The sequence below is a fragment of the Pinus tabuliformis genome, chromosome 2_2 (genome assembly GCF_031772625.1).
Source record: "Pinus tabuliformis cultivar Carrire ecotype Pingquan chromosome 2_2, CPIR1, whole genome shotgun sequence".
NCBI lineage: Eukaryota > Viridiplantae > Streptophyta > Pinopsida > Pinales > Pinaceae > Pinus > Pinus tabuliformis.
The window spans coordinates 1,237,820,985-1,237,847,914 of record NC_142300.1 but is presented as its reverse complement, the minus strand read 5'-3'; the positions used below and the strand labels follow the sequence as shown (position 1 = coordinate 1,237,847,914).

Sequence of the window (26,930 nt, the reverse complement as noted above, 5' to 3'; positions counted from 1 at the left end):
CCTCCCTGTTGTTGAGTAACAACCCACTACATGACAAATTAGATATTAAGTCATCCCACTCGAAGGTTGGAGATCCCTGAAGGCCGAGATCATGAAAGTTAATCCATCTACCATTTTGTTGTTCCTATGCACTAGGCATGTAGGCATGACCAAGCTTATAGATCCCACGGAAATTTAGTATAGTAATAAGATGTGGAGATAGATTGTAAAAGGTCAAACCCCCAGTAAAAGGGTCTGTTTCTAGACAAATTTTGTCTCCATGCCCAACATTCCATGCCATCCACATTATGATCCATGAGATTGCATCGAGCATATTCCTTCATATTTTTTAACTCCCAACATAATTCAAATTATTGTTAGGCCAAAGCTAATCAATGACAGGTAGATTCTTCAAATATTTCTCTACAAAGATATTGCTCCAAATGTCACAACCAGTTTTCACCCTTTAAAAATATTTCATAGCCAATGTTGAACAAAACCAGTGGAGGTTATTAAAGTCCCAACCCCCACTGTCTTTTGGATGTGAGAGAGTCTCCCATTTGACTATATGAAAGCCACAACTTTGATTTTATCCATCCCATAAAAACTTAGACATAATATATCTGATCCTCCCCAGAATTGTTTTAGCAATCTTTGAAAGCAAAATCCATAATGCGAGTATGCTTTCAAAGACCTATTTCAGCAATATCATCCTCTCACCAATGGATAACCATCTGTTACACCAAATACTAATACGATGGTCAATGCGCCTCTCTAGACACATCCAGTCCTCCACTAGATAGCAATTTGGCTTAAGGTGAAAGCCAATATAGGTAATACCATGCTCCAATTGTGTCATCTTGTAAGGAAGGAAGGCAATAATGGATCACAAATTTCAGCAGGGATATTGTGTTGGAAAATGAGGATATAACCAAGATGACCAATGTTCCACTTGCAACACAAAAGGAATAGAAAATAACATTATATACTTTCCATTTCGAGACAATCCCATCAACAAAAATCAAAACATTGTCAAAAAAATAAATTGCATTCTTTGATAACTTAACACCTATAATGTTACCATCATCTTTGACCTATTTGACCATTAAGCTTAAACCCTTAATAACCATCATAAATAATATAGGGGACATAGAACATCTATGATGCCAACCACAAGAAGATGGAAATAAATCTAATGGGATGCCATTTATGAGCACTACAAAATTTGCAAGGGTGATGCAATCCATTATCCATTTCATCGCCTACCAATCCATCCAAGGTTCACAAGTGTGCTTCAATGTTTTAGTTTAGAAATTTGATGAGAAATTATCCATGTCAATGGCAAGGGCTTCATTGTTAATCATATTGGCATGTATTGTTTTACAATTTTTAATAAAACAAAATGGTTTCATTCTTTTTCAAATCATTTGTATGTGTAAAGCTTTTGATTGCATGTTGGTAGCTTCACACCTTCTCTCTCCCATATCTCTCTTTTTGTAATTACATTAAAAAAAAAAATCATACATAAAAATATATTTAGTACTAATAAAATCAAGCATTTTTAAAAATTATCTAATAATATGGTAATTTATTTAATTTTATTTTTCACCTGCTAAATTAATTGATAAGCATAAAAACATCCTAATCATAAAGATTTCCATAACTATTACTAAATAGTAAAATTAAAATGAAAATTTGAGTTTGTGTAATAACTCATGAGTTCAATTAGAGAAATCATTAATATTGTCTTTAAGTGAGTGTCTCAAATTATTGTCTTAAGAAATTGTTTTTATAAAGACAATATATAATATATGTATTATTGTCTCTTAAGGGACAATTCATTTTTTTTTTTCTCTGAAGAGACAATAGCTAAGATTAAAGACATATTGTCTCTATAGAGACAATATGTCTTTAATCCCAGTTATTGTCTCTCTAGAGACAATAAAAAATTGTCTTTAGAAGAAAAAATATAAAATATGAATCTCTTTGCTTCTTTAATGACTAATTCATGTTGGGGCATGATGAAATTGAACGACCAACCTCCTACTTGCAAGGCAAGTGATCTTCCATTGAGCTAGCACCCTTTAAAGAAATATGTCATCTCGATAAGAAAAGATAAAATCAAACAAAAAGAATGTCATAATGTCTTATCTCGGTAATGTAGCTCAAATAGAAAAGTACCTCCAGTAAATATGGCAATGAAATCCAAGTATTTGCTTTTCCTCTCTCCAAATCCATGAGCTTTCAAAGCACCAATCTTCAATGCACCCCAGAGCTTGTTGACAACAACAGTAACTAAGCTTCTTGTTCAATGTCCTCCACAATGATCAAAATGGGATACCTCCCACAGATGGCATCTTCTAATATTGTGATCATGTGTCTTGCATTTGTGATCTTCTTATCAACCAAAAAAGGTTTCAATTTACAATAAATAAAGATTCAATTCGAGTCCTTGATAAGTAGAATGAAAAAGAAAGCACAAACAAATAGATATTTAGCAACCCTATGCTTAGCAATGCTCATCTTTCTTTTTTATCATTAAATCAACACTCCCAATTTAATAAAAAAAAAATACCTTGAGGCACAAAATATACAATTTCATACAAACCAATAAAATGCAAAATCAACCTCGAGGGTGTAAGATATGCATACTAGTAAGATGGAAGTGACTAGGAAATCATTTCACAATTTTATTGAGAGCAAGGGTTAAGAACCAGATAGAATTTCTTGGAACCTTGATATAACCAGGTTTCTACCTAGCTGGAACCTTGCAAAACATCAAAGTTCCACCTATATTTATGCCAAGTGTGTATAGCGAGGAAATATTGAGCGTTTTATTTAAAAAGGAGTGTGATTTTCAATTATTTTCTCTCAGATTAGAAGGAAAACAAATGAATAACAACAGAAAATAGAAACAAGAAGAAACTTATTTTTCATCAATTACCTTGCAATTATCATACTCCATGAACATCTTCTCACTATCTGTCACAAAGTGTGGATAAATATAACCACGATCAAATTGCATTCCCTCCACAACATACATATTATTTTATGCATGTTTTCCCTCTTCAAGTGTCACAACAACTTTCCTTCCAACTTTATTCATAGCCCCTGTTATCATTATTCCTATTTCATAGTTATTCATAGCACTCACAGAAGAAACATCTACTAATTCATTGTCTTCAACCTGGAAAATAATACAGATTTCAAATATTTAACATGTGCAACCATTTACACATAACAAAATTTCCAAAAGTACAAATGTGTCACAAGAAACTCTTCAACATGCTACCCTGGAGTAAGGATTAAATGATAATGCTACATAAAATATTTCCATAATAAAAGTTCACCTTAACCATAAGATTAAACCCTAATGACCATCATAAATAATAGAGGGGACATAGAACATCTATGACGCCAACCATGAGAAGATGGAAATAAATCTAATGGGATGCCATTTATGAGCACTACAAAATTTGCAAAGGTGATGCAACCCATTATCCATTTCATCACCTACCAATCCATCCAAGGTTCACAAGTGTGCTTCAATGTTTTAGTTTAGCAATTTGATGAGAAATTGTCCATATCAATGGCAAGGGCTTCATTGTTATTCATATCAGCATGTATTGTTTTACAATTATTAATAAAACAAAATGGTTGCATTCTTTTTCAAAACATTTGTATGTGTCAAGCTTTTGATTGCATGATGGTAGCTTCACACATTCTTTCTCCCATATCTATCTTTTTTTAATTACAAAAAAAAAAAATCATACATAAAAATATATTTAGTACTAAAAAAATCAAGCATTTTTAAAAACTATCTAATAATATGGCAATTTATTTAATTTGATTTTTTACCTACTAAATTAATTGATATGCATAAAAACATCCTAATCATAAATATTTCCATAAATATTACTAAATATTAAAATTAAAATGAAAATTTGAGTTTTTGTAATAACTCATGAGTTCAATTAGAGAAATCATTAATAAATGCTCTTGCATCATGGACATTATTTTTGTTTTGGTCTGTACACAATTAAAAAAGTGGAAGTTTTATGACAATATTTAAGACATTTTTTGAGTAAATTGTATTTTTTTTCCTGGAAAGAAAAATCGTAATTTTCATTATCAAGAAAATAACATGTTGTAAATGCCTTTGGCATATGCAGTAAAGTGACCATGGTCATCTGTGAAATGTTTGCAGAAACTAAAATAAACTTACAAAAATCCCTTATTCGGGTATACTGATTGAATTTCATATACATAAATATTTACATATCCATAAAAATTGTTCATAAATATTAACAAAAAAGTGATGTAACTAGGGCCAGTCTGCCCTCTACAAAACTTGGTCTATATATGGTCTGTGGTAGTACTGATAGACCTGTGCTTGGGTGTGCTCTCTGATCAACCATTCTCCTCAAGAATGATTCGTTGCCTCTTTCGATAACAAGTCCATGGCTACATTACGTTCCCTGTAAATATGAGTGCAAGGAACAAAATCAAATCGTGATTTTATAAATAAAACATCATCCAATATTGTTCTGAGCGAAAATGCATGGCATGTAGTAGTGAAATCGAACTAGTTTATGACCATCTTAGAGTCCAAAACTATTTGTAGCTGTTTGCAGTTTTTGGAAGTAGCAAAATGTAACAGATGGCGGAGGGTCATGAGTTCCGCAAAATTGTTAGTGCCATTTCCCAGGCCCAGAATGATATGGAAGTAATGTGATTCGAATGTGTGAAGGATGATGCCTCCACCACAACCCTATTCCTTGGCTGCATTATCCAAATAGGCCTAGGTTTTCCCTATATCAATGACTTCGGGAGTAATGTGCCTTATCCAGGTGGCCTGTGTAACCTCTGGGATTTTGAGGAAGCTCGTACATATCTTTGGAATAATCTGAGCCCACATAATTTGTTTCCCCTGAAAAATAATGTTGTTCCTGCAGATCCAAATGTGTCAAGACAGTAATAGAGGCAAGTTTCGAGTTTTCTGGGGCATTGCAATGTTCCACCAGTTGTTCGAGACCATATTTGTATCATCCCCAGACAATGTATGTGTTATCTTAAGGAACTATAGGACTTGTGCCTATACATGCTGAGTTGTTGGACAAGTAAGGAAGAGCTGATTAGTAGTTTCATCCTCGTTTTTGTACAGAACACACCATGTAGGTCCCGTGAATTCCCATTTCCTTAGATTGGTTCCAGTTGGAATTTTGTCCTCAATGATGTTCCACATTAGTAATCAGGAACGTGGAAGACCCTGCAGCTTCCAGATATTCCGCCACCAACTTTTTAGTACTTCAGGTTTATGTCTAGCATGAATTTTTATGTAATAATCCCTCCTTTGGGGAATAGGTCTCATTCTATGCTAGTCCTTAGAGTAGCTCATCAGGCTCATCCCTTAATCTAACATGAGATTATGATAAGGCTCTCAAATAGGTTCCCCACTCCAAGTGCCATCTATCAGGGATGTCTAGAGTTTTCCCTGTTAACCAAGCTTGCTGATATATAGAATTGTTTTGGGGGTCCCCTATATGAGTTATAAAGTAGATATCCTTTTGATTCAGATTAACAATAAGGTCTGGTGGTAGTAGATGTGAGTTCCCACATCCAATCCATGGATCTATTCCAATACGAGCAAACTCTATGTTGCCTATCCTCCATGTAAGTCCCTTTGTAATAGTAGGGAGGGTATTCAACACTACCCTCCAGATGACCGAAATGCCATTTCTGTTCCAAGCTGGTATTCTTAGCCAATCCTGCAGTGGTGTCGGCCAAATGTATTTATAGAAGATCACTTATGTCCAAAGGCTCCTTTTCTTCAAGAGTAACTAGACCAGCTTTGCTGCAAGATCCTGGGCGAATGCAGATAAGTTTTTCAAGATCCTCCCAGCCCAGTTTTTGGGGATAGCAATGCTACTCCATTTGACACAAGCATATAGTTTCCCCTCTTTATTCCGTTTCCATAAGAAATTGCAGCATATTCTCTGTATCCTTTGTATAATTCCTTGTGGGATCCAGGCCAGTGACATCCAGTAAACTGAAGTGGCTTAGAGGATAGACTTAATAAGTACCAATCTTCCAGCCCTGAATAGTAGTTTGTGGCTCCATAGATTTAATCCTCTTTCTATCTTTGTGATCAACCAAGTCCAATCTGCTATTTTGTACCCATCTGATTTTATCCTAAATCCCATGTACTTCAAACCATCCTTCAGGGTCTTTACTTGAAAAGGGAAATTTTGAAGATCAAGATTGTATTCCTGTTGTGTACATCTTGACAGGGAGATGGTGGATTTAACCTTGTTAATCTCTTACATATTGTCTTAAATATTGTCTTTAAGTGAGTGTCTCAAATTATTGTATTAAGAAATTTTCTTTATAAAGACAATATAGAATATATGTATTATTGTCTCTTAAGAGACAATTCTTTTTTTTCTCTGAAGAGACAATGGCTACGATTAAAGACATATTGTCTCTATTGAGACAGTATGACTTTAATCCCATATAGAGACAATATGTCTTTAATCCCAGTTATTGTCTCTCTAGAGACAATAAAAAATTGTCTTTAGAAAAAAAATATAAAATGTGAATCTCTTTTCTTCTTTAATGACTAATTCATGTTAGGGCATGATGAAATTGAACTACCAACATCCTAATTGCAAGGAAAGTGCTCTTCCATTGAGCTAGCACCCTTTAAAGAAATATGTTATCTCGATAAGAAAAGATAAAAATCAAACAAAAGGAATGTCATAATGTCTTATCTCGGTAATGTAGCTCAAATAGAAAAGTACCTCTGGTCAATATGGCAATGAAATCCAAGTATTGGCTTTTCCTCTCTCCAAATCCATGAGCTTTCAAAGCACCAACCTTCAATGCACCCGAGAGCTTGTTGACAACAACAATAACTAAGCTTCTTGTTCAATGTCCTCCACAATGATCAAAATGGGATAGCTCCCATGGATGGCATCTTCTAATATTGTGATGATGTCTCTTGCATTTGTGATCTTCTTATCAACCAAAAATAGTTGCAATTTACAATAGATAAAGATTCAATTCTAGTCCTTGATAAGTAGAATGAAAAAGAAAACACAAACAAATAGATATTTAGCAACCCTATGGTTAGCAATGCTCATCTTTCTTTTTTATCATTAAATTAACACTCCCAATTTAATAAACAAACAAAAAAATACCTTGAAGCACAAAATATACAATTTCATACAAACCAATAAAACCCAAAATCAACCTTGAGGGTGTATGATATGCATACTAGTAAGATGGAAGTGACTAGGAAATCATTTCACAATTTCATTAAGAGCAAGGGTTCAGAACCAGATAGAATTTCTTGGAACCTTGATATAACTGGGTTTCTACCTAGTTGGAAGCTTGCAAAACATCAAAGTTCCACCTATATTTATGCCAAGTGTGTGGCAATGAAATATTGAGGGTTTTATTTTCAAAAGAGTGTGATTTTCAATTATTTTGTCTCACATTAGAAGGAAAACAAATGAATAACAACACAAAAAAGAAACAAGAAGAAACTTATTTTGCATCAATTACCTTTCAATTATCATACTCCACGAACATCTTCTCACTATCTGTCACAAAGTGTGGATAAATATAACCATGATCAAAGTGCATTCCCTCCACAACATACATATTATTTTATGCACGTTTTCCCTCTTCAAGTGTCACAACACCTTTCCTTCCAACTTTATTCATAGCCCCTGTTATTATTTTTCCTATTTCATAGTTATTCATAGCACTCACTAAAGGAACATCTACTAATTAATTGTCTTCAACCTGGAAAATAATACAGATTTCAAAGAGTTAAGATGTGCAACCATTTACAAATAAAAAAATTTCCAAAAATACAAATGTTTCACAAGAAAATCTTCAACATGCTACAACGGAGTAAGGATTGAATGATAATGCTACATAAAATATTTCCATAATAAAAGTTCACCTCAACCATAAGATTGAACAACTACAACTATTAAATGTCTAACAAGAGCACACAACCAAATGTATTCCTCAAGACAAATATTGTATGAAAAATGAAAAAAAATTGAAACCAAAAATACCTTAGGTAACTAATTCATTCAATTAGATGCAACACCAAACCATCAAAAAAATAGAAAACCGACCTACTCAAAATATGAGGATTTCCCTCCTTTAACAAACATTTGTGTTTTGAAAGAATGTCCTTTTTTTTTCATGTCAATGCGGCTAGTAATTTGAATGAGTTTTTCACGTGCTGCAACAAATTAAACGAAAAGGTTTCATTTCAAATTATGATTTAGAAATTTAGTAAACAATCTTTGTATGTTGGGTCCTTCCTAGCAAGCTCATAACAGTTGACAAAAGGGTTAAAAATTTCAAATACCCGATGACAATTTTTTCATTCAAATACCATCTTAAACTCATTAAATCCCAAACCAAAACTAAAAAAATAAACACCATAAAACCCTAAAAAAATGAATAGATGGTAAACCAATACAAGTGGAAAAGAATTACCTTTATATCTTCAATTATTAAACCATGTGCAAGCACAACAGATGTGGTGGTTCCATTCCCAACTACCTAAAAAAATATTCAATTATGCAATACCCTAGAGATCTATTGAAAAGCATTCTCAGTTTATATTCCATATAATTATTCATGGATATTTGTCTTATAACTTAGTCAAGCTTTTATAAAATATGTTTCATAAGAAATAAAAAATATATTTGTTCAGTATTCTGAGGTGTGGAGTGCAAAGAAAGGAACAAAAGCTTTCTTCTGCAATGTTCCAATGCTCTAGATCATTTTTTTGTCTAAAAAATTCTTCTGCACGTTTACATTTGTGATCTTACAATTGTAATGCTCTAGATGTAGAGATGTAGAAGTGCGAAGAAAGCACAATTAAAACATGTAACATATTCATATTCCATATAAATTTAAACAATTGAAACATATAACAATTTTTCAAACTTTCTAGTAAATAGAACAACAAAATTTTTAGTTACATGTATATCGAGTGCACACATTGTTGGGTGCCCACATATGCCAAGTGCGGAAGTGCAAATAAACTAAAAAAGCATAATGAAAATTTTTTTCCGCACTCTGCATAACTTTAAACAATTATAACACATAACATAAAATGCATTATTCCAATTACAACTCCATAAATATGGATGGAATTATTGTTTATTGTACGATTTGAGAGGAAAACTACCATCATACATGAAAATGATAGGACTAGAATTTATTGTGTTCTTAAAAGCATGGAACTAGAAAAAATATTACTTGATTTGAGAAAACTTTCCTATCAACAAATCACGCAGAAAAATAAACTATTATTGATTTGTTGTCGAGTTTTGAGATATGGCACATTTACGATAAACCACCAAAAGGAAAATTGTTATCATGCATGAAAATGACGAGATTACAATATATTTTGTTTTAAGAGGTATGGAAATGAAGAAAGTATTACATGATGTGTGAAAAACAACCATTAAAATGGGAAAAGGAAGAAAAGTAACCATAAAAATGGGTAGGAAGATTTCATTGCACCAATGTGATGCACAATGTGGATAAGCTTTCATTGTGTTGAAGAAGCTCAATAAACCCTTCATTGTATTGACAACACATATGTGAAGGTGGCTTTTATTGTGAAAATGAAATTTTTATTATGCATAGTACAAAGTTTTCATTGTGAGGAATGAAGAGATGTGGAAGAAACTGATATCAACCTGCACACTCCGCACAAAGAAGATTGTGCAGATAAATATTTCATCATGCGCATGAAATTTTCCGGTCTTAGTATTCCTTAGTATATGCTCAATGTGAATTTCCAAGCTCTGGGATATTATTGATTTGCCATCTAGTTCAAAGATCCATGGCATGTTTATAATCAATAGTAAACCATTAAAATGGGCAAAAGTCAACCTTGGAATATTCATTTTCCTATTAACTAATATTTAATTATGCAAGATTCTTGGATATGTAAAAAAATGTTGATAGAGATACAAACTATACCAATACAGATAAAGTCTCAATGCAAAGGAGGGTTTCACTATGCAGAATGTGGAGAAGTGAAAGAAATTGATATATAATGTTGCTCAATGTTTGTTTAATATGAACCTCGAGACTTCGCATAAGGAAGATTGTCCAAAGAAATATTCCATTATGCGCACAATTTTTTTTTTACAGTATTCCATAGTATATGCGCAATATGAATTTCAGGGCTTCGATCAATATATGAACCCACACCTCGATGCACATTCTCCTCTAAACAAGTAGACTGATATATAATATTACTAAGTATTTTCTCTATATGAGTTTCCCATATCCATACAATGTATGAATCTGCAGCTTGACATTTCACATAATTTATCAAAAAATCTAAATATTTCGTTATGATCATAAGAGACATTGTTGGGTGGCTGCGTGTGTGGGGTGTGGAAGTGTGGAGATACTAAAGAAACATAATGAAATATTTTCCCTGCACTCTGCATAACTTTAAATGATTAGAACATATAACATAAAATGCACTAGCCCAATTACAACTCCATAAATATTTATGAAACTGTCATTTACCATACAATTGCCAACAGATAACCAAACTATTTCCAAATAGTGACAAAATGTATATCTCACATTTTGTGCATAGTATGTAGGTGCAAATAATGACAAAATGAGTACCCCACATTTCCTTAAGCAATTATTTAGTGGTAGAGGTAGGGACTATCATGTGTTGCAACTATTGATCTAGTTAACAAGAATGCTCCCATCACCTTGTTTCTTCTTTTAGTTGATAGCAATGACCACTAGGTATTGGAGCTTCACCAAAATAAATAACAAAGGATTTCTCCACAAAACCATGAGGGTAGCGCTAGAACCCTACCCTGGAACCATGCTAAATGAGATCTGGTGTCTAGTAAGGTGAGCTTGGTTTATGGGAGCTTTGTGAGACATAGCAAAGAAATGCTTGTCAAGCAATGAAGGCCAATACAAAACCTTGTATTGGAACCCTAATATCGTTGGATGTAGATAAGAAAGAAAAAACTTGACAATGATATCTCTGTCAGTTGGGCATGTTGATTGATAGAATTAGTCCAAGACTTGGAAAATCAATATTTTTACTTTCTTTGACCTTTTGATAAAATATCAACACATTGAGATGCTTTAATTATAGAATATTGTTTCTAATAAGCTTGAAGCTAAAGATTATAACTTCTACCTAAAACTTTGACTCGTCAGAAATCTTTTAAGAAGTGAGATGATCCAAACGTTTAACAATATAAAAGCAATCCATTACATATACACTATTTGGTTGAGCAACTAAGAAATACAAAGGAAAAATGATCAACTTTACACTGTTTAGTTGAGCAACTAGGAAATACAAAAGAAAAACTATGAACTTTATATATTTGATTATGCTTGGTGGCCTTCTTACACTTATTTCTTTAATCTCTTCGCACATTCTCTCTCATCTCTTTTCTTTTAACTAAAATAAAGATACTTAAAGATTTTGCACCTCTCGTACTAACAACTTCAATCATTTTCCTAAATTATCTAATAATGTCGTAATTTATTTAATTTTTTCTCAGCAAACTAATTAGGCCGATAGGCCTTCCTGTGCATTAACAATCATCAACACTTTTACCCTATTCCGTTGGATCAGGCGAAACACTTTCAACCGTTGATTTGAAGTGTGACTGCTTTTTCCAAATATCGGTTGAGTTGCCTGACTGCAATTTCCCATTCTTTTATGTCACTCTTGAAAATACTTTTCCTGCTTTTTCCCTGCCAGTTGTTGTTTCTGTTCTTCTCCCCTGGCTTTTGGCAAGCACTGTTCTTCTTACCTAGCTTTTGGCCAGCACTCTTAGCAAAAGCTAGGTATGATAAGGTTGTCTTTAAAGTAGAGGATCTGGTGAGTAAAGCTGTCGATACAAGGCTGTTATATTACTTTTTAAATTGATTATATCTTTCAAAATTTGAATCGTGTGTTACTTGAATGACTGGAATTAAATAACGTGAAATCTTATTTGGTTGATTTTCACTAGGATGATTATGCAGCAGATGATGAGTTGTATGAAGAAAAATTAAATAAGGAAAAATTAGCATTTTTTATGCTAGCAACATAAGATACAAACATTCTTTGACCAGCAAAATTTATCCAGTTGTTTATGTCCAAATGTTTAAGCATGTTGGGAAGCCTTTGCATATTTTTCATTGGGACAACATATCCTAGCATATTCGTTAAGATAATTTTCAAAGTCGTTTCGCACTGCATGTTGTTTTTCTAAACAATAATTTGGTAAATTATATTAATATAAAAACTACAACATTGCCATTATTCCACTGTGAGCTGGAGAAAACCATAAACATGGACATAAGCATGCACATTGCAAGCCTAATGCATGCAAAGGAGGGACTCATGTCCCTTTACATAACTGCTTGGACACTTGGTGAAGTTACATGGGTTGTAAGCCATGTGACGGATTAAGTGCAGGGTTGTGAGCCATGTGACGGATTAATTGCTCCAAACCTTTCTAGTACTCTCCATTAATTAGGGAGTGACGGATTAAGTGCAGGGTTGTGAGCCATGGCTCCAAACCTTTCTAGTACTCTCCATTAATTAGGGAGTGATGGATTAAGTGCAGGGTTGTGAGCCATGTGACAGATTAATAGCTCCAAACCTTTTTAGTACTCTCCATTAATTAGGGAATGGTCTGTTGTACTTTCTAGTACTCCCTAAGCAAAATAGGTTTCTGTTGTACCTCTGGGGTCCATGATGACCTTCCAACATCTGCCACCCCAGTGCATGTAGTTAACAGTCCTGTGTAGTTGCTGTTGTCACATTTGACAGAGTTTGAATGAGTATGTTTCTAAAGTTACTTGAAAAGTTTCTTTATGAAGTCCGCTTCAACATATTTAGTCCAAACGTTGTTGGGTTTATTTAATCTTTATCAACAGTGTGTGCAAAATGCCCCGTATTAGGTGGTAGACGTTTGTAACTATGTCTTACGGTCCAACATTTTCTAAGCACTGAAGTACTTGTGCAGGTATGGAGATGGAGAGCCCACTGATAATGCAGCAAGGTTCTACAAGTGGTTCACTGAGGGGGTAAATTGTTAAACCTTTAACATTTGTTTAGATTACTGGTTCCTTTGGCTATTACGTTGGACTCTTTTAACGGGCTTATTGCCCCTTTTGTATGTTTGACCAGGAAAAAGAGAGAGGGCCTTGGCTTTCCAACCTTACTTATGGGGTATTCGGTTTAGGCAACAGACAATATGAGCATTTCAATAAGGTTTGCCTTTTATCTCTATTGCAAATTCCCATTTGAAATTTTCTTAAACATTAAACATAGAAAAAGATGATTATATCAAATGAAACTGTTGGCATTTTCAATCTTTGGACATTAGTTGGTCTGTATTGTTACATTATGTATGAAATTGGTTTAGGGTTTGCCTGTCATTTGTTGTCATTTTCATTTTTAGATTGATATGAAGATGTTAAAAGAATGGTTGTGTCAAATAAAACATGAATATTGGTCTTCTATTAACATTTCATCTTTTCTTATTATCATATTATTGCATAAACATTATTTTGCAGTTGCTTTCTTCTTCACGGTATGTATGGTTATTTCATGTTTTAACTTTTGACATAAAGTTTCTTTGGATACTGTAGGTTGCTTGCACAGTAGATGAAGCATTAAGTGAACAAGGTATCAATCTTCAACCAAACTTGAAAAAAAAAATGTCATATTTAAAATCACAAGGCTGTGCAGCCTTGTTTGACGTTTTAGAGATCAAATCATCATGCTAATTTCTCATTTTTGTTTATGCTAATTTAATAATCCTACTGGCTTTTCGAAATTTGACTTCCATTCTCTGATTTGCCTCGAGAGGTTGGGCTTGCAGAGGAGGCAATTGAGGCAATGTTGCGGCGTTATCCTTCCATCAGAGGCATCAACTACGACCTCCCTCATGTCGTGGCCACCGCTCCCCATCTCCTAGGTTACTAACAACACCTTTGCTTCATCAATGGTATATATGCATAACAATCTTATACATATAAATGTATGTAAATAGGTGTGGAGCACATGGGCGGAGACATGTTTGAAACCATGCCCTCTCGGGACGCCATATTCATGAAGGTAAGTCTTGAACTTGCTGAGTTGTCATGTAATTAAATTAGAATGAGTTGAGAGCACGTTTTGACTATACAATTTTTTTGTGCGATGTCATCAGTGGATCATGCATGACTGGGGCAACGAGGATTGTTTCAAGATGCTGAAGAGCTGCATGAAGGCGATCCCGGAGACGGGGAAGCTCATTATTGTTGACATAGTGGCGCTGGACTCTAATCACAGAGGCAGTGATAATAATAATGGTGGCCAGAAAGAGAAGCCGGTTCTGGATCCTAATTTAGTTCTAGTATTTGATCTGGTAATGGTGGCGCATTGCTCTAGTGGGAAGGAAATAACAGAGAAAGAATGGAAGAAGATTTTACTAGAAGGTGGATTCGATCGTTATAAAATAATCACCATTCCTTATTTCCAGTCTGTGATTGAAGTGTTTCCTTCTTGATTATATGCTCTTTATGGGCTCATTTTTAGTATTTACAGTGTTAAAATGCAATCAAATTATTGTATTTACAAAATAAACGAAGATTTATCAAGGCCTTATGGAGACATGAAACATCCGTAGCTAGTGATTTTCTTTAGTCTTACCTCACACTCTTGAGAAGACAATGCATTAATGGGTCACGGGACGCTCCTCATATCCTTCAGAGACATGGAGGATCCGTAGACAGTGCTATCCTTTCGTCTTACCTCTCTCTGTCAGGGATTTTGTTTTTTGTGGTTCTGTTATGGCTCATGAATGGATGTGTTTATGGATTGAAATTTAAGGAAAATATGGGTTCACTGTAGCATATGAATGGGATGCATCCAAACATTGAAATTTCAGAAGTTGGGTTTATTGTGCATATGAATGACATGTGTTCATGATTTGAAATTTTACTCAAAGAAAAGAAAAGATGGAATTGGTATTGCATATGAATGAGATGTATTCTTCGTATATGCTTGGCCATCTATAGAGGTTTCTTGATTTTGGGTAATTAACTTAACCTCTTGATTTTGGGTAATTAACTTACTCTAAAATGAAATAAGACATTCAATGTGTTCCTTGTAATATAGATATAAACAAAACATCTAAAGAAAAGTAATTGCACAACGATGGAGTCCAAGAAAACAAGGTTTTCCACAAACCAATTAACTCTTCTAGAAAAATTCAACAATTCCAATTTAATAATACTATCGGCCTTTCTTTGTACCTTTTGGGACAATTGCTAGTTAATATACATCAAACCTTCATTAGATAAAAAAATTTCAAAATTATTACTAAATAAAAATTTGAAAAACCCCACTTCCTCACATGCGTGCAATTAGAAAAAATCATTAGCAAAATGTTCGTGCATCACGGAACATTATTTCTGCTTTGGTTTGCCGCAGGCGGTGCCTCTTATTTTATGAGCTTAAAAAAAAAATAATCATTTACCTCAACATGATTCACTGGGACTTTTCGTCACTCCACCCACCCACTTGAGCTCCATGACCGTCACAATAATTGTATTCTTTAATTTTTCTCGAAAGTGCCACTTTATGTTCTTCATTTTTTGAACGATTCCGTTAGTGTCAGATTCAGTGGTGGGCGGCTACCTAATTTTCGGTTTCCAGCAAAGCCGTCCAACGAGTTTTCCACATCCAAGCTTGACCGCCCATCACCAGAAAGTTACTTCCACTTACTGCTGCCGTAATCAGGGAAAAACACTAGAATTTTATATCCTACTTTGCAAATTCCATGTTACCACTGTCTAGGGCAAAATATAATATGTAGCGCTAGCCAATGAATTTTCAGTAATTTGCTTCTAGTTGGCGAAGGTGGAAGATGGCTGGTCTTACGGATAAAACATAAACTATAATGTCAAAATGTGAAATGAAGATTATTGTGGTATAGATGTGTAGAGTAGAGTTTGTATCAAAATTGACTACATGCTCCGACTGTGATAAATCCTTGCTGAGTCAAGCCGACATGGAAGCTTAGTTATTTTTATATTCAAAATTGTACATTTCATAAAGACTAGTCCACCGAATGATCGTGTATATATAGAGAGCTGAATGGGCAATACTATCAAGCGTTGCACTGCACTCGGGCAGCTCTTCTCGCTAGTTGAGCCCTACCCCTCCCACCTGTCATTAGTCTTGCAGCGTTGATTCATTGATCCCATATCGTCTTCTACATCACTTTAGTGTATTAGATTGGCAATGGCAATCAAGAATCATAATACAGCTGTGCACTTGGGTTTTATATGGCTTGTGGTGTCTAGTGCTATGTTGTTGCAATCTAGTGATGCACACAACTATATGAAGCGTCCACTTCCAAAGCCATGTAGGAATCTGGTGTTGTATTTCCACGATGTAATCTACAATGGCCTCAACGCCATGAACGCTACTTCTACGCTTGTGGGTGCTCCCCAGGGAGCTAACCTCACACTTCTCACTGGAAAAGACAACCACTTTGGAGATCTGGCGGTGTTCGATGATCCCATCACTTTGGACAACAATTTCCACTCCCCTCCGGTGGGCAGAGCTCAGGGATTCTACTTTTATGACATGAAGAACACCTTCAGCTCCTGGCTTGGATTCACTTTTGTGCTTAACTCCACAGATTACAAAGGCACTATCACATTCTCTGGGGCCGATCCAATCCTTAAAAAATACAGAGATATATCTGTGGTGGGAGGCACCGGGGATTTCTTAATGGCAAGAGGAATCGCCACATCCAATAAGAATTCTACGCCGCTCGAATCGTTTTCTTTCAAATTATTGAAGTATTGGTTAAATTTTGCTTTTAATGAGCCAGTCAATCTCATTTTCTACTTTGTTCCGCAAGATCAAGTTCTTTCTCAGCGAGGATCACTTCTAGGACCTAGGTATCTGTCTCTCTCTTGGTTGATTCCCTTTAAAATTGTGCTTAGTCTTTTCACTTTTAACGATATGATATATATTTATGATTCGAAAAAGAAAAATTCAAAGGTCTTTTTTAAGAATTGTATTTGTTATACAAATTAGTACAAATGTTGATATTTGCTGAGAGGCATATATCAACCAAATGGATTTATATTGTGGGCACATACACAAATAAAAATTAATTTATATTAATACACTCAAATATACAATGGATATAAATATTATTTCCCGTCAATATTGTGCACACTGGCATAAATATTATTTCGAATCAATATTGTGAACTATATTGACTAAACAGACGCATCAATCAAACAAACAAAATTAGTGTGTGTTTCAGATATATTGAACAAACTCAATATAATAAATAAGCGTTATATTGAGAGTCATAAAATTCTAGGTCAAAACGTACTTGTGCTAGTGCCTAGCCTCACCAAGAGTAGATTGAGAATAAGAGCATATTCGATTTAAAAATATATGAACCTTCTTTCGGACATTAATTTGCACTGGAACTTCAAATCTATATGTGGGTTATTTCAGGTTTTAGGGGTTTTGTCAAATTTATAAGTGGATTAGTGCATTATTGCAAGTGATCAGATTTAGTTTATGAGCTTTTAAATTGTAGTAATATAATTTTGAGCAGTATACACAAAAAAAATGTTGGAGAATCTAATTCTAACTACTTGCTAAGTGTTATTGTTGTTCTTTTAAATGTCCTAGTTCAGTTTTAGATAGTTCAGTTAAGTTGAGTTTCATTGTAGTCATATATCTAATGTTATCTTAATTTATTACTAATGTAATCCTATTTAACTGATTCATAATATTAATAAGAGTAATCCTTTGCTCCAAGTTTTCTCTTCATTCTTTGTCATGGTATCATACCTAGGTCGCATAAGACTCCAAAACCTACGTTGCATAAGACTCCAAAAAGAGCACCGGAGACCAAAAAATCTAAGAAGAGGAAAGCTCTTAGTTGTTTGAAGAAACTAGTTGTGTGAAGTGGTTCTGAGAAGAAGGCAAGTCAGAATTTTAAAAGGAATTGTCTTTAGTGCAACTTTTTGGAATTTCTTGTGCTAGAATCTCTCACAAAATTTTGAGGTGAAATCTTGATTTGTGTTATTTAAACTGGTTTTTTTATTGTACATATGGATTCAGCGCCCTCAAAAACCCCTAGGGCACTTAGATTGTGCAGAGATTACCCATAATTTCCTGCTAAATTTTAGAAAAATTAGACAGAAAAACCCACCAAAAAAAATTCTAAAAAATCACACTAAAAATATCTAAATTTTAAAAAGCCAAAAAACCTAAGCAAATTGTTTCCTCAACTGAAAAAGTAGGCAGAATTTCAAAAAAATAAAAAATAAAAAAATTGAATGACCAACACACCCATGCTGAGAAAGCAAGTGAAAATATCCGGAAGTGCGCTGACAGCAAGCTTCCGTTGGTTGATTTTAATTAGAGCACGCGACACTGAAAGTCAAAAGGCAATTAAGCCACGTTCTTTTAACACACAGAATGTCAGCCGATTTGGAGCATTTCACACTTATAGCGAAAAGGCAACTAAGCCCCTAGTCAAGTATTTTTGCTAGTGAGCCACCCGGGCTTTATTCTAAAAAGGGGAAGTTCCTTTTAAAACATAAGACAAGTTGGAACCCCGAATGTCAATCAGGTCAACAGTTCGAACCACGGCGATTATGACAAAATCCCTCGACGGAGAAAAGTCAAAGCTTCGTTTGGTATGTAATAACGTATATTTTTTTTTAAGAAATGCTCATGGAATAATTAAAAAAGGGCATGTGCATAGGTCGAAATTTTAAAAGGGGCTTTCTAAGATTTAATTTTTTATTTAAAAATTAAAAAATGATTTTATTTATGGATTTTATATCAAAAAGATTTATTTGAATTTTATAATTAAAAAATCATGTTCTTTGGAGTGTTGTTTCAAGTTATATAATAGAGAAATCACACCATAAATGTTGAATGGCTTACAGAGGGGTCATTTTTTTTAAGGTAGTCGCTATGTCTATATGTTGATTTTCTTGTTGAGTCATAGTCAGACATTTCTCAACAAATGGGAACAACTACTAGGCAAAGAGGCCAAGACAACCAAGGAGGCCTAAGATGCCCTTGAAAGGAGTTTTGGTGTAAAAGGGAGCAATCCAGCTAAAGATAAAGAGTTTGGTGAATCCCACTGTGCTCAAACACAAGTGGATAAAGATTTGGTGAATCCAACAACAAACCTCGCTGATGACAGTGAAGCAGTCAATGATACGCTGAATCCAACAATTCAATTTGTTGAATTCAAGTTTGATGAAGACTTGTTGCCTAATGATGAATGGTTGCAAATGTTGTAACAAAAAAATAATACCGAAATGATGTTATTCTATGAGAGAAGCCCACTTGAATCTGAAAACCAAGTGGAAGACAACTTGTCTGCAGCAACACAATTTAGTAAAGAAGTGGAAGTGATAGAGACAAAGACAGAGATACAGGTAGAGACAAAGAAGGAATCCCACAAAGAGAAAATAGAGACATAGGAAGAGGCAGAGAAGGAAGCGCAACAAGAGAAAGCTCTTATTGCAAAGCAGGAGGAACATAACTAGATAGAAACAGAGGCAAAGAAGGAAGTCCACAGAGAGAAAATAGAGACAAAGGAAGAGGCAAAGAAGGAAGAACAATAGGAGAAAGATCCCATTTCATCATAGAAGGAACAAAACCAACACAGTTTTGCAGATTTTTTGCACTTACCATTGATTTCCAATGTGCAGGTAAACAGAACAATTATGAATAAGAGTTAAATTTGTTGAATTGAGTTAAATTTCCTTGAAGCATGGATTGCAACACCACACCTTGATAAGGTCTACATAGAAGCTGCAGAAATGAATATTGAAGACACCATACATGATGAACACATCAATTAAATTCTCAAGTATTGAAGTTTTGAAGAGATAAATTTTTATTCTCATCTTATGTTGCAGCAAATTGATGATGAAAAACACACTACAAAAGATGATATGTGGCAGCAGTCCACATACAAACATATTTTTGAAGAGGTAGATGACATGCATACACAGTGTGGAACAAACGAAGACTTCCGCCAACAAATGAAGAAACTGAGGTTTGAAGGATACAACAAAAATAAAAAGTTGAAACGATTTAGAGGCTATAGGATTTGGAAGGAAGAAAAATAAAAGCAAACCGAGATGATATCAAATTTTTAACTTGTAAGATTAGCTGAGAAATAGACCAACATGCATCTTTCTTTAATTACTTTTTTGGTTGAAATTACATTAAAATATATATATAATTGATACTTAGTTTTTTCTCAAAAAAAAAAAATTGTGTTTTCATTAAATATAAAAAGAGTATATATATGTTGGTGCCCACACAGACATAGTTTAAAACATTCACAAAATGTATTTTTGTAGTTCACAAGAGTATAACAATATAAAATATTTAACACTATATACATAATGTCTAAATAGGTATACATATACATTTGTGGATAAACATCAAAAGTCAAAAATCCAAAAAAAATATCTAAAAAAACTTATTGCAACAAATATAGAGGAACAATCATCACAAAAATCCAAAGGAATGGACAATGTTTGATCATGTCAAAACTGAAGAGATTGAGGTCGTTGACCCGTAGGGAGCTGAATTCTCCACCTTCTCACTAGTGAGCCATTTTGATATTTTCAAGGAAAATGTATCCTTCCTCTACCCACAAGTCGTTCTTTGAGAGGGTGTCTACCTTACAGTTCATTTTCCTATGTATATGCAGAATAGATAACAGTTGAAAGTGTTCCTTTAATAATTGGATTTTGTCCAACCAACACTAAAGGAGAAGTGCCTGCAAGTTGCTCTTTCTATTCAACCAATCTACAACACACCTGAGAGTTGCCTAAAATCTACAAGGAAGTTATCTCCACAAATGCAGCGACATATATAAGATTCCAAGATGCAATGATCTTTTCTTTTGTGTTGGAACCACTTCCCGCATTCAACCAGAGAAGAACAGTGATATCAAAAAGAAGGATGCTATCAACACCACATGCACAAATGCCCAACTACTATGCCTTATCAAAGAAACCAACATAATCCATCATAGGAGCCATCAGAAAACAGATATAGCGAACCTTTCGGGACGACAAGGTCAAAGATAGTCATAAAAAAACATAGGATCTGAGGAAGAATCCAGGAGATGTCGAAATGTGGGCCTTCAAAGATCTTCTTGTTGTGGACTTTCCATATGCTCCATGCAATTTAGATTGGCACATATTTATAGTGCCCCAAATTACAAACCCGTCATCCAATCAAAGATTCCAGAAAATTGATTGGACCACATTCTCAAAGATTAAGTGTGAACAATGATTCATACCACGAGGCTCTAGAGAAATTAGAGTTAAAGAAAAGGTGATCCACATATTCTGATCCCTACATACAAAGGATAAAAATGCTTGTACCTTTGAAGCCATGTTGAATCAAGTCATCGCAGGTCAAAATCATGTTATCCAATGCCAACAAGATAAAACACTTAAGTTTTAGAGGGATTGACCATTTCCAAATGATCTGCTTCCACCAATTTACACAAGACAAATCAAAATTTTTAGTGATGGCATCATAAGCAAATATGGCCATGACCTATCCAACGAATGTGTTCCCAAGCCAAAAAGTGGTATCCTCCCTGTTGTTGAGTAACAACCCACTACATGAAAAAATAGATACTAAGTCATCCCACTCGAAGGTTGGAGAGCCCCGAACGCCCAGATCGTGAGAGTTAATCCATCTACCATTTTGTTGTTCCTATGCACTAGGTATGTAGGCATGACCAAGCTTATAGATCCCACGGAAATTTAGTATAGTAATAAGATGTGGAGATAGAGTGTAAAAGGTCAACCCCCCAGTAAAAGGGTTTGTTTCTAGACAAATTTTGTCTCCATGCCCAACATTCCACGCCATCCACCTTATGATCCACGAGATTGCATCCAGCAGACTCCTTCATATGTTTTAACCCCCAACATAATTCAAATTATTGTTAGGCCAAAGTTAATCAATGGCAAGTAGATTCTTCAAATATTTCTTTACAAAGATATTCCTCCAAATGTTAGAACTAGTTATCACCCTTTAAAAAAATTTCATAGCAAGTGTTAAACCAAACCAGTGGAGGTTATTAAAACCCCAACCCCCACTATCTTTTGGATGTGAGAGAGTCTCCCATTTGACTAGATGAAAGCCACAACTTTTCTTTTATCCTGCCCATAAAAACTTAGACATAATATATTTGATCCTCCCAAGAATTGTTTTAGCAACCTTTGAAAGCAAAATCCATAAGGCAAGTATGCTTTCAAAGGCCTATTTCACCAATATCATCCTCTCACCAATGGATAACCATTTGTTACACCAAATACTAATATGATGGTCAATGTGCCTCTCTAGACACATCCAGTCCTCCACTAGATAGCATTTTGGCTTAAGTTGAAAGCCAATATAGGTAATACCATGCTCCAATTGTGTCATATTGTAAGGAAGGAAGGCGATAATGGATCACAAATTTCAGCAGGGATATTGTGTTGGAAAATGAGGATATAACCAAGATGACCAACATTCCAGTTGCAACACAAAAGGAATAGAAAATAACTTTATATACTTTCCATTCCGAGACAATCTCATCAACAAAAATCAAAACATTGTCAAAAAAGTAAAATGCATGATAAATATGTTCTTTGATAACTTAACACCTCTAATGTTACCATCATCTTTGACCTATTTGATCATTAAGCTTAAACCCTTAATGACCATCATAAATAATAGAGGGGCATAGAACATCTATGATGCGAACCAAGAGAAGATGGAAATAAATCTAATGGGATACCATTTATGAGCACTACAAATTTTGCAAAGGTGATGCAACCCATTATCCATTTCATCACCTACCAATCCATCCAAGATTCACAAGTGTGCTTCAATGTTTTAGTTTAGCAATTTGATGAGAAATTATCCATGTTAATGGAAGGGCTTCATTGCTAATCATATTGGCATGTATTGTTTTACAATTATTAATAAAACAAAATGGTTGCATTCTTTTTCAAATCATTTGTATGTACCAAGCTTTTGATTTCATGTAGGTAGCTTCACACATTCTCTCTCCCATATCTCTCTTTTTTTAATTACATAAAAAAAAATTCATACATAAAAATATATTTAGTACTAAAAAAATCAAGCATTTTTAAAAATGATCTAATAATATGGTAATTTATTTAATTTGATTTTTTACCTACTAAACTAATTGATATGCATAAAAACATCCTAATCATAAAGATTTCCATAACTATTACTAAATATTAAAATTAAAATGAAAATTTGAGTTTGTGTAATAACTCATGAGTTCAATTAGAGAAATCATTAATAAATGCTCCTGCATCATGGACATTATTTCTGCTTTAGCCTATACACAACTAAAAAAGGGTGTGTTTTAAGACAATATTTAAGACATTTTTTTAGTAGATTGTATTAACTTGAGACAAAAAAGACTTGTAAATTGTCTTAAATAATGTCTTTAAGTGAATGTCTCAAATTATTGTCTTAAGAAATTGTCGTTATAGAGGCAATATAGAATATATGTATTATTGTCTCTTAAGAGACAATTCATTTTTTTCTCTCAAGACACAATAGCTACAATTAAAGACATATTGTCTCTATAGAGACAATATGTCTTTAATCCCATATAGAGACAATATATCTTTAATCCCAATTATTGTCTTTCTAGAGACAATAAAAAATTGTGTTTAGAAAAAAAAATATAAAATGTGAATACATTGCTTCTTTAATGACTAATTCATGTTAGGGCATGATGAAATTGAACCACCAGCCTCCTAATTGCAAGGCAATTGCTCTTCCATTGAGCTAGCACCCTTTAAATAAATATGTTATCTCGATAGGAAAAGATAAAAATCAAACAAAAGGAATGTCATAATGTCTTATCTCGGTAATGTAGCTCAAATAGAAAAGTACCTCCAGTCAATATGGCAATGAAATCCAAGTATTGGCTCTTCCTCTCACCAAATCCATGAGCTTTCAAAGCACCAACCTTCAATGCACCCCAGAGCTTGTTGACAACAACAGTAACTAGGTTTCTTGTTAATGTCCTCCGCAATGATTAGAATGGGATACCTCCCACGGATGTCATCTTCTATTATTGTGATCATGTCTCTTGCATTTGTGATCTTCTTATCAACCAAAAAAAGTTACAATTTACAATAAATAAAGATTCAATTCCAGTCCTTGATAAGTAGAATGAAAAAGAAAACACAAACAAATAGATATTTAGCAACCCAATGCTTAACAATGCTCATCTTTCTTTTTTATCATTAGATCAAACTCCCAATTTAATAAACAAACGAAAAAATACCTTGAGGCACAAAATATACAATTTAATACAAACCAATAAAACCCAAAATAAACCTTGAGGGTGTATGATATGCATACTAGTAAGATGGAAGTGACTAGGAAATCATTTCACAAATTTATTGAGAGCAAGGGTTAAGAACCAGATAGAATTTCTTGGAACCTTGATATAACTAGGTTTCTACCTAGCTAGAACCTTGCAAAACAGCAAACTTCCACCTATATGTATGCCAAGTGTGTACGGTGATGAAATATTGAGGGTATTATTTAAAAAAGAGTGCGATTTTCAATTATTTTGTCTCACATTAGAAGGAAAACAAATGAATAACAACACAAAAAAGAAACAAGAAGACACTTATTTTGCATCAATTACCTTGCAATTATCATACTCAACGAACATCTTCTCACTATCTATCACAAAGTATGGATAAATAAAACAACGATCAAACTGCATTCCCTCCACAACATGCAGATTGTTTTATGCGTGTTTTCCCTCTTCAAGTGTCACAACACATTTCCTTCCAACTTTATTCAAAGCCTCTGTTATCATTTTTCCTATTTCAGAGTTATTCATAGCACTCACTGAAGAAACATCTACTAATTCACTGTCTTCAACCTGGAAAATAATAAAGATTTCAAAGAGTTAACATGTGCAACCATTTACACATAAAAAAAATTCCAAAAATACAAATGTCTCACAAGAAACTCTTCAACATGCTACCCCGAAGTAAGGATTAAATGATAATTCTACATAAAATATTTCCATAATAAAAGTTTGCCTCAACCATAAGATTAAACCCTAATGACACTCATAAATAATAGAGGGGACATAGAACATCTATGACACCAACCACGAGAAGATGGAAATAAATTTAATGGGATTCCATTTGTGAGCACTACAAAATTTGCAAAGGTGATGCAACCCATTATCCATTTCATCACCTACCAATCCATCCAAGGTTCACAAGTGTGCTTCAATGTTTTAGTTTAGAAATTTGATGAGAAATTGTCCACGTCAATGTCAAGGGATTCATTGTTAATCATATTGGCATGTATTGTTTTACAATTATTAATAAAACAAAATGGTCGCATTCTTTTTCAAATCATTTGTATGTGTCAAGCTTTTGATTGCATGTTGGTAGCTTCACACATTCTCTCTCCCATATCTCTTTTTTTTTTAGTTACATAAAAAAAATCATACATAAAAATATATTTAGTACTGATAAAATCAAGCATTTTTAAAAATTATCTAATAATATGGTAATTTATTTAATTTGCTTTTTTACCTACTAAACTAATTGATATGCATAAAAACATCCTAATCATAAAGATTTCCATAACTATTACTAAATATTAAAATTAAAATGAAAATATAAGTTTGTGTAATAATTCATGAGTTCAATCAGAGAAATCATTAATAAATGCTCATGCATCATGGACATGATTTCTGCTTTGGTATATACACAATTAAAAAAGGGGGAGTTTTAAGACGATATTTAAGACATTTTTTGAGTGAATTGTATTAACTTGAGACAAAAAAGGCTTGTAAATTGTCTTAAATATTGTCTTTAAGTGAGTGTCTCAAATTATTGTCTTAAGAAATTGTCTTGTAAAGACAATATAGAATATATGTATTATTGTCTTGTAAGAGACAATTCATTTTTTTCTCTGAAGAGACAATAACTACGATTAAAGACATATTGTCTCTAGAGAGGCAATATGTTTTTAATCCCATATAGAGACAATATGTCTTTAATCCCAGTTATTGTCTCTCTAGAGACAATAAAAAATTGTCTTCAGAAAAAAGAAAAAAAAAAAAAAAAATATATATATATATATATATAAATATATATATATATATATATATATATATATATATATATATATATATATATATATAGATATATATAGATATATATAAAATGTGAATCTCTTTGCTTCTTTAATGACTAATTCATGTTAAGGCGTGATGAAATTGAACCACCAACCTCCTACTTGCAAGGCAAGTGCTCTTCCATTGAGCTAGCACCCTTTAAAGAAATATGTTATCTCGATAAGAAAAGATAAAAATCAAACAAAAGGAATGTCATAATGTCTTATCTCGGTAATGTAGCTCAAATAGAAAAGTACCTCCAATCAATATGGCAATGAAATCCAAGTATTGGCTTTTCCTCTCTTCAAATCCATGAGCTTTCAAAGCACCAACCTTCTATGCACCCCAAAGGTTATTGACAACAACAGTAACTAAGCTTCTTGTTCAATGTCCTCTGCAATGATCAAAATGGGATACCTCCCACGGATGGCATCTTCTAATATTGTGATCATGTCTCTTGCATTTGTGATCTTCTTATCAACCAAAAAAGGTTTCAATTTATAGTAGATAAATATTCAATTCGAGTGCTTGCTAAGTAGAATGAAAAAGAAAACACAAACAAATAGATATTTAGCAACCCTATGCTTAGCAATGCTCATCTTTCTTTTTTATCATTAAATAAATACTCCCAATTTAATAAAG

The 26,930-nt window shown here is 33.7% G+C and overlaps 1 protein-coding gene and 1 pseudogene across 1 annotated transcript; both read left to right on the top strand.

The window, feature by feature from the left end:
- The first annotated feature begins 14,080 nt into the window (after positions 1-14,080).
- On the top strand, positions 14,081-14,567 carry LOC149197967 (xanthohumol 4-O-methyltransferase pseudogene; annotated as a pseudogene).
- A 1,623-nt stretch (positions 14,568-16,190) lies between these two features.
- On the top strand, positions 16,191-17,113 carry LOC149197966 (disease resistance response protein 206-like). Its single transcript, XM_089408885.1, has one exon. The coding sequence runs from the start codon at positions 16,307-16,309 to the stop codon at positions 17,111-17,113; it is 807 nt and encodes a 268-aa protein (XP_089265011.1). The 5' UTR covers positions 16,191-16,306.
- The last annotated feature ends 9,817 nt before the right edge of the window (positions 17,114-26,930 follow it).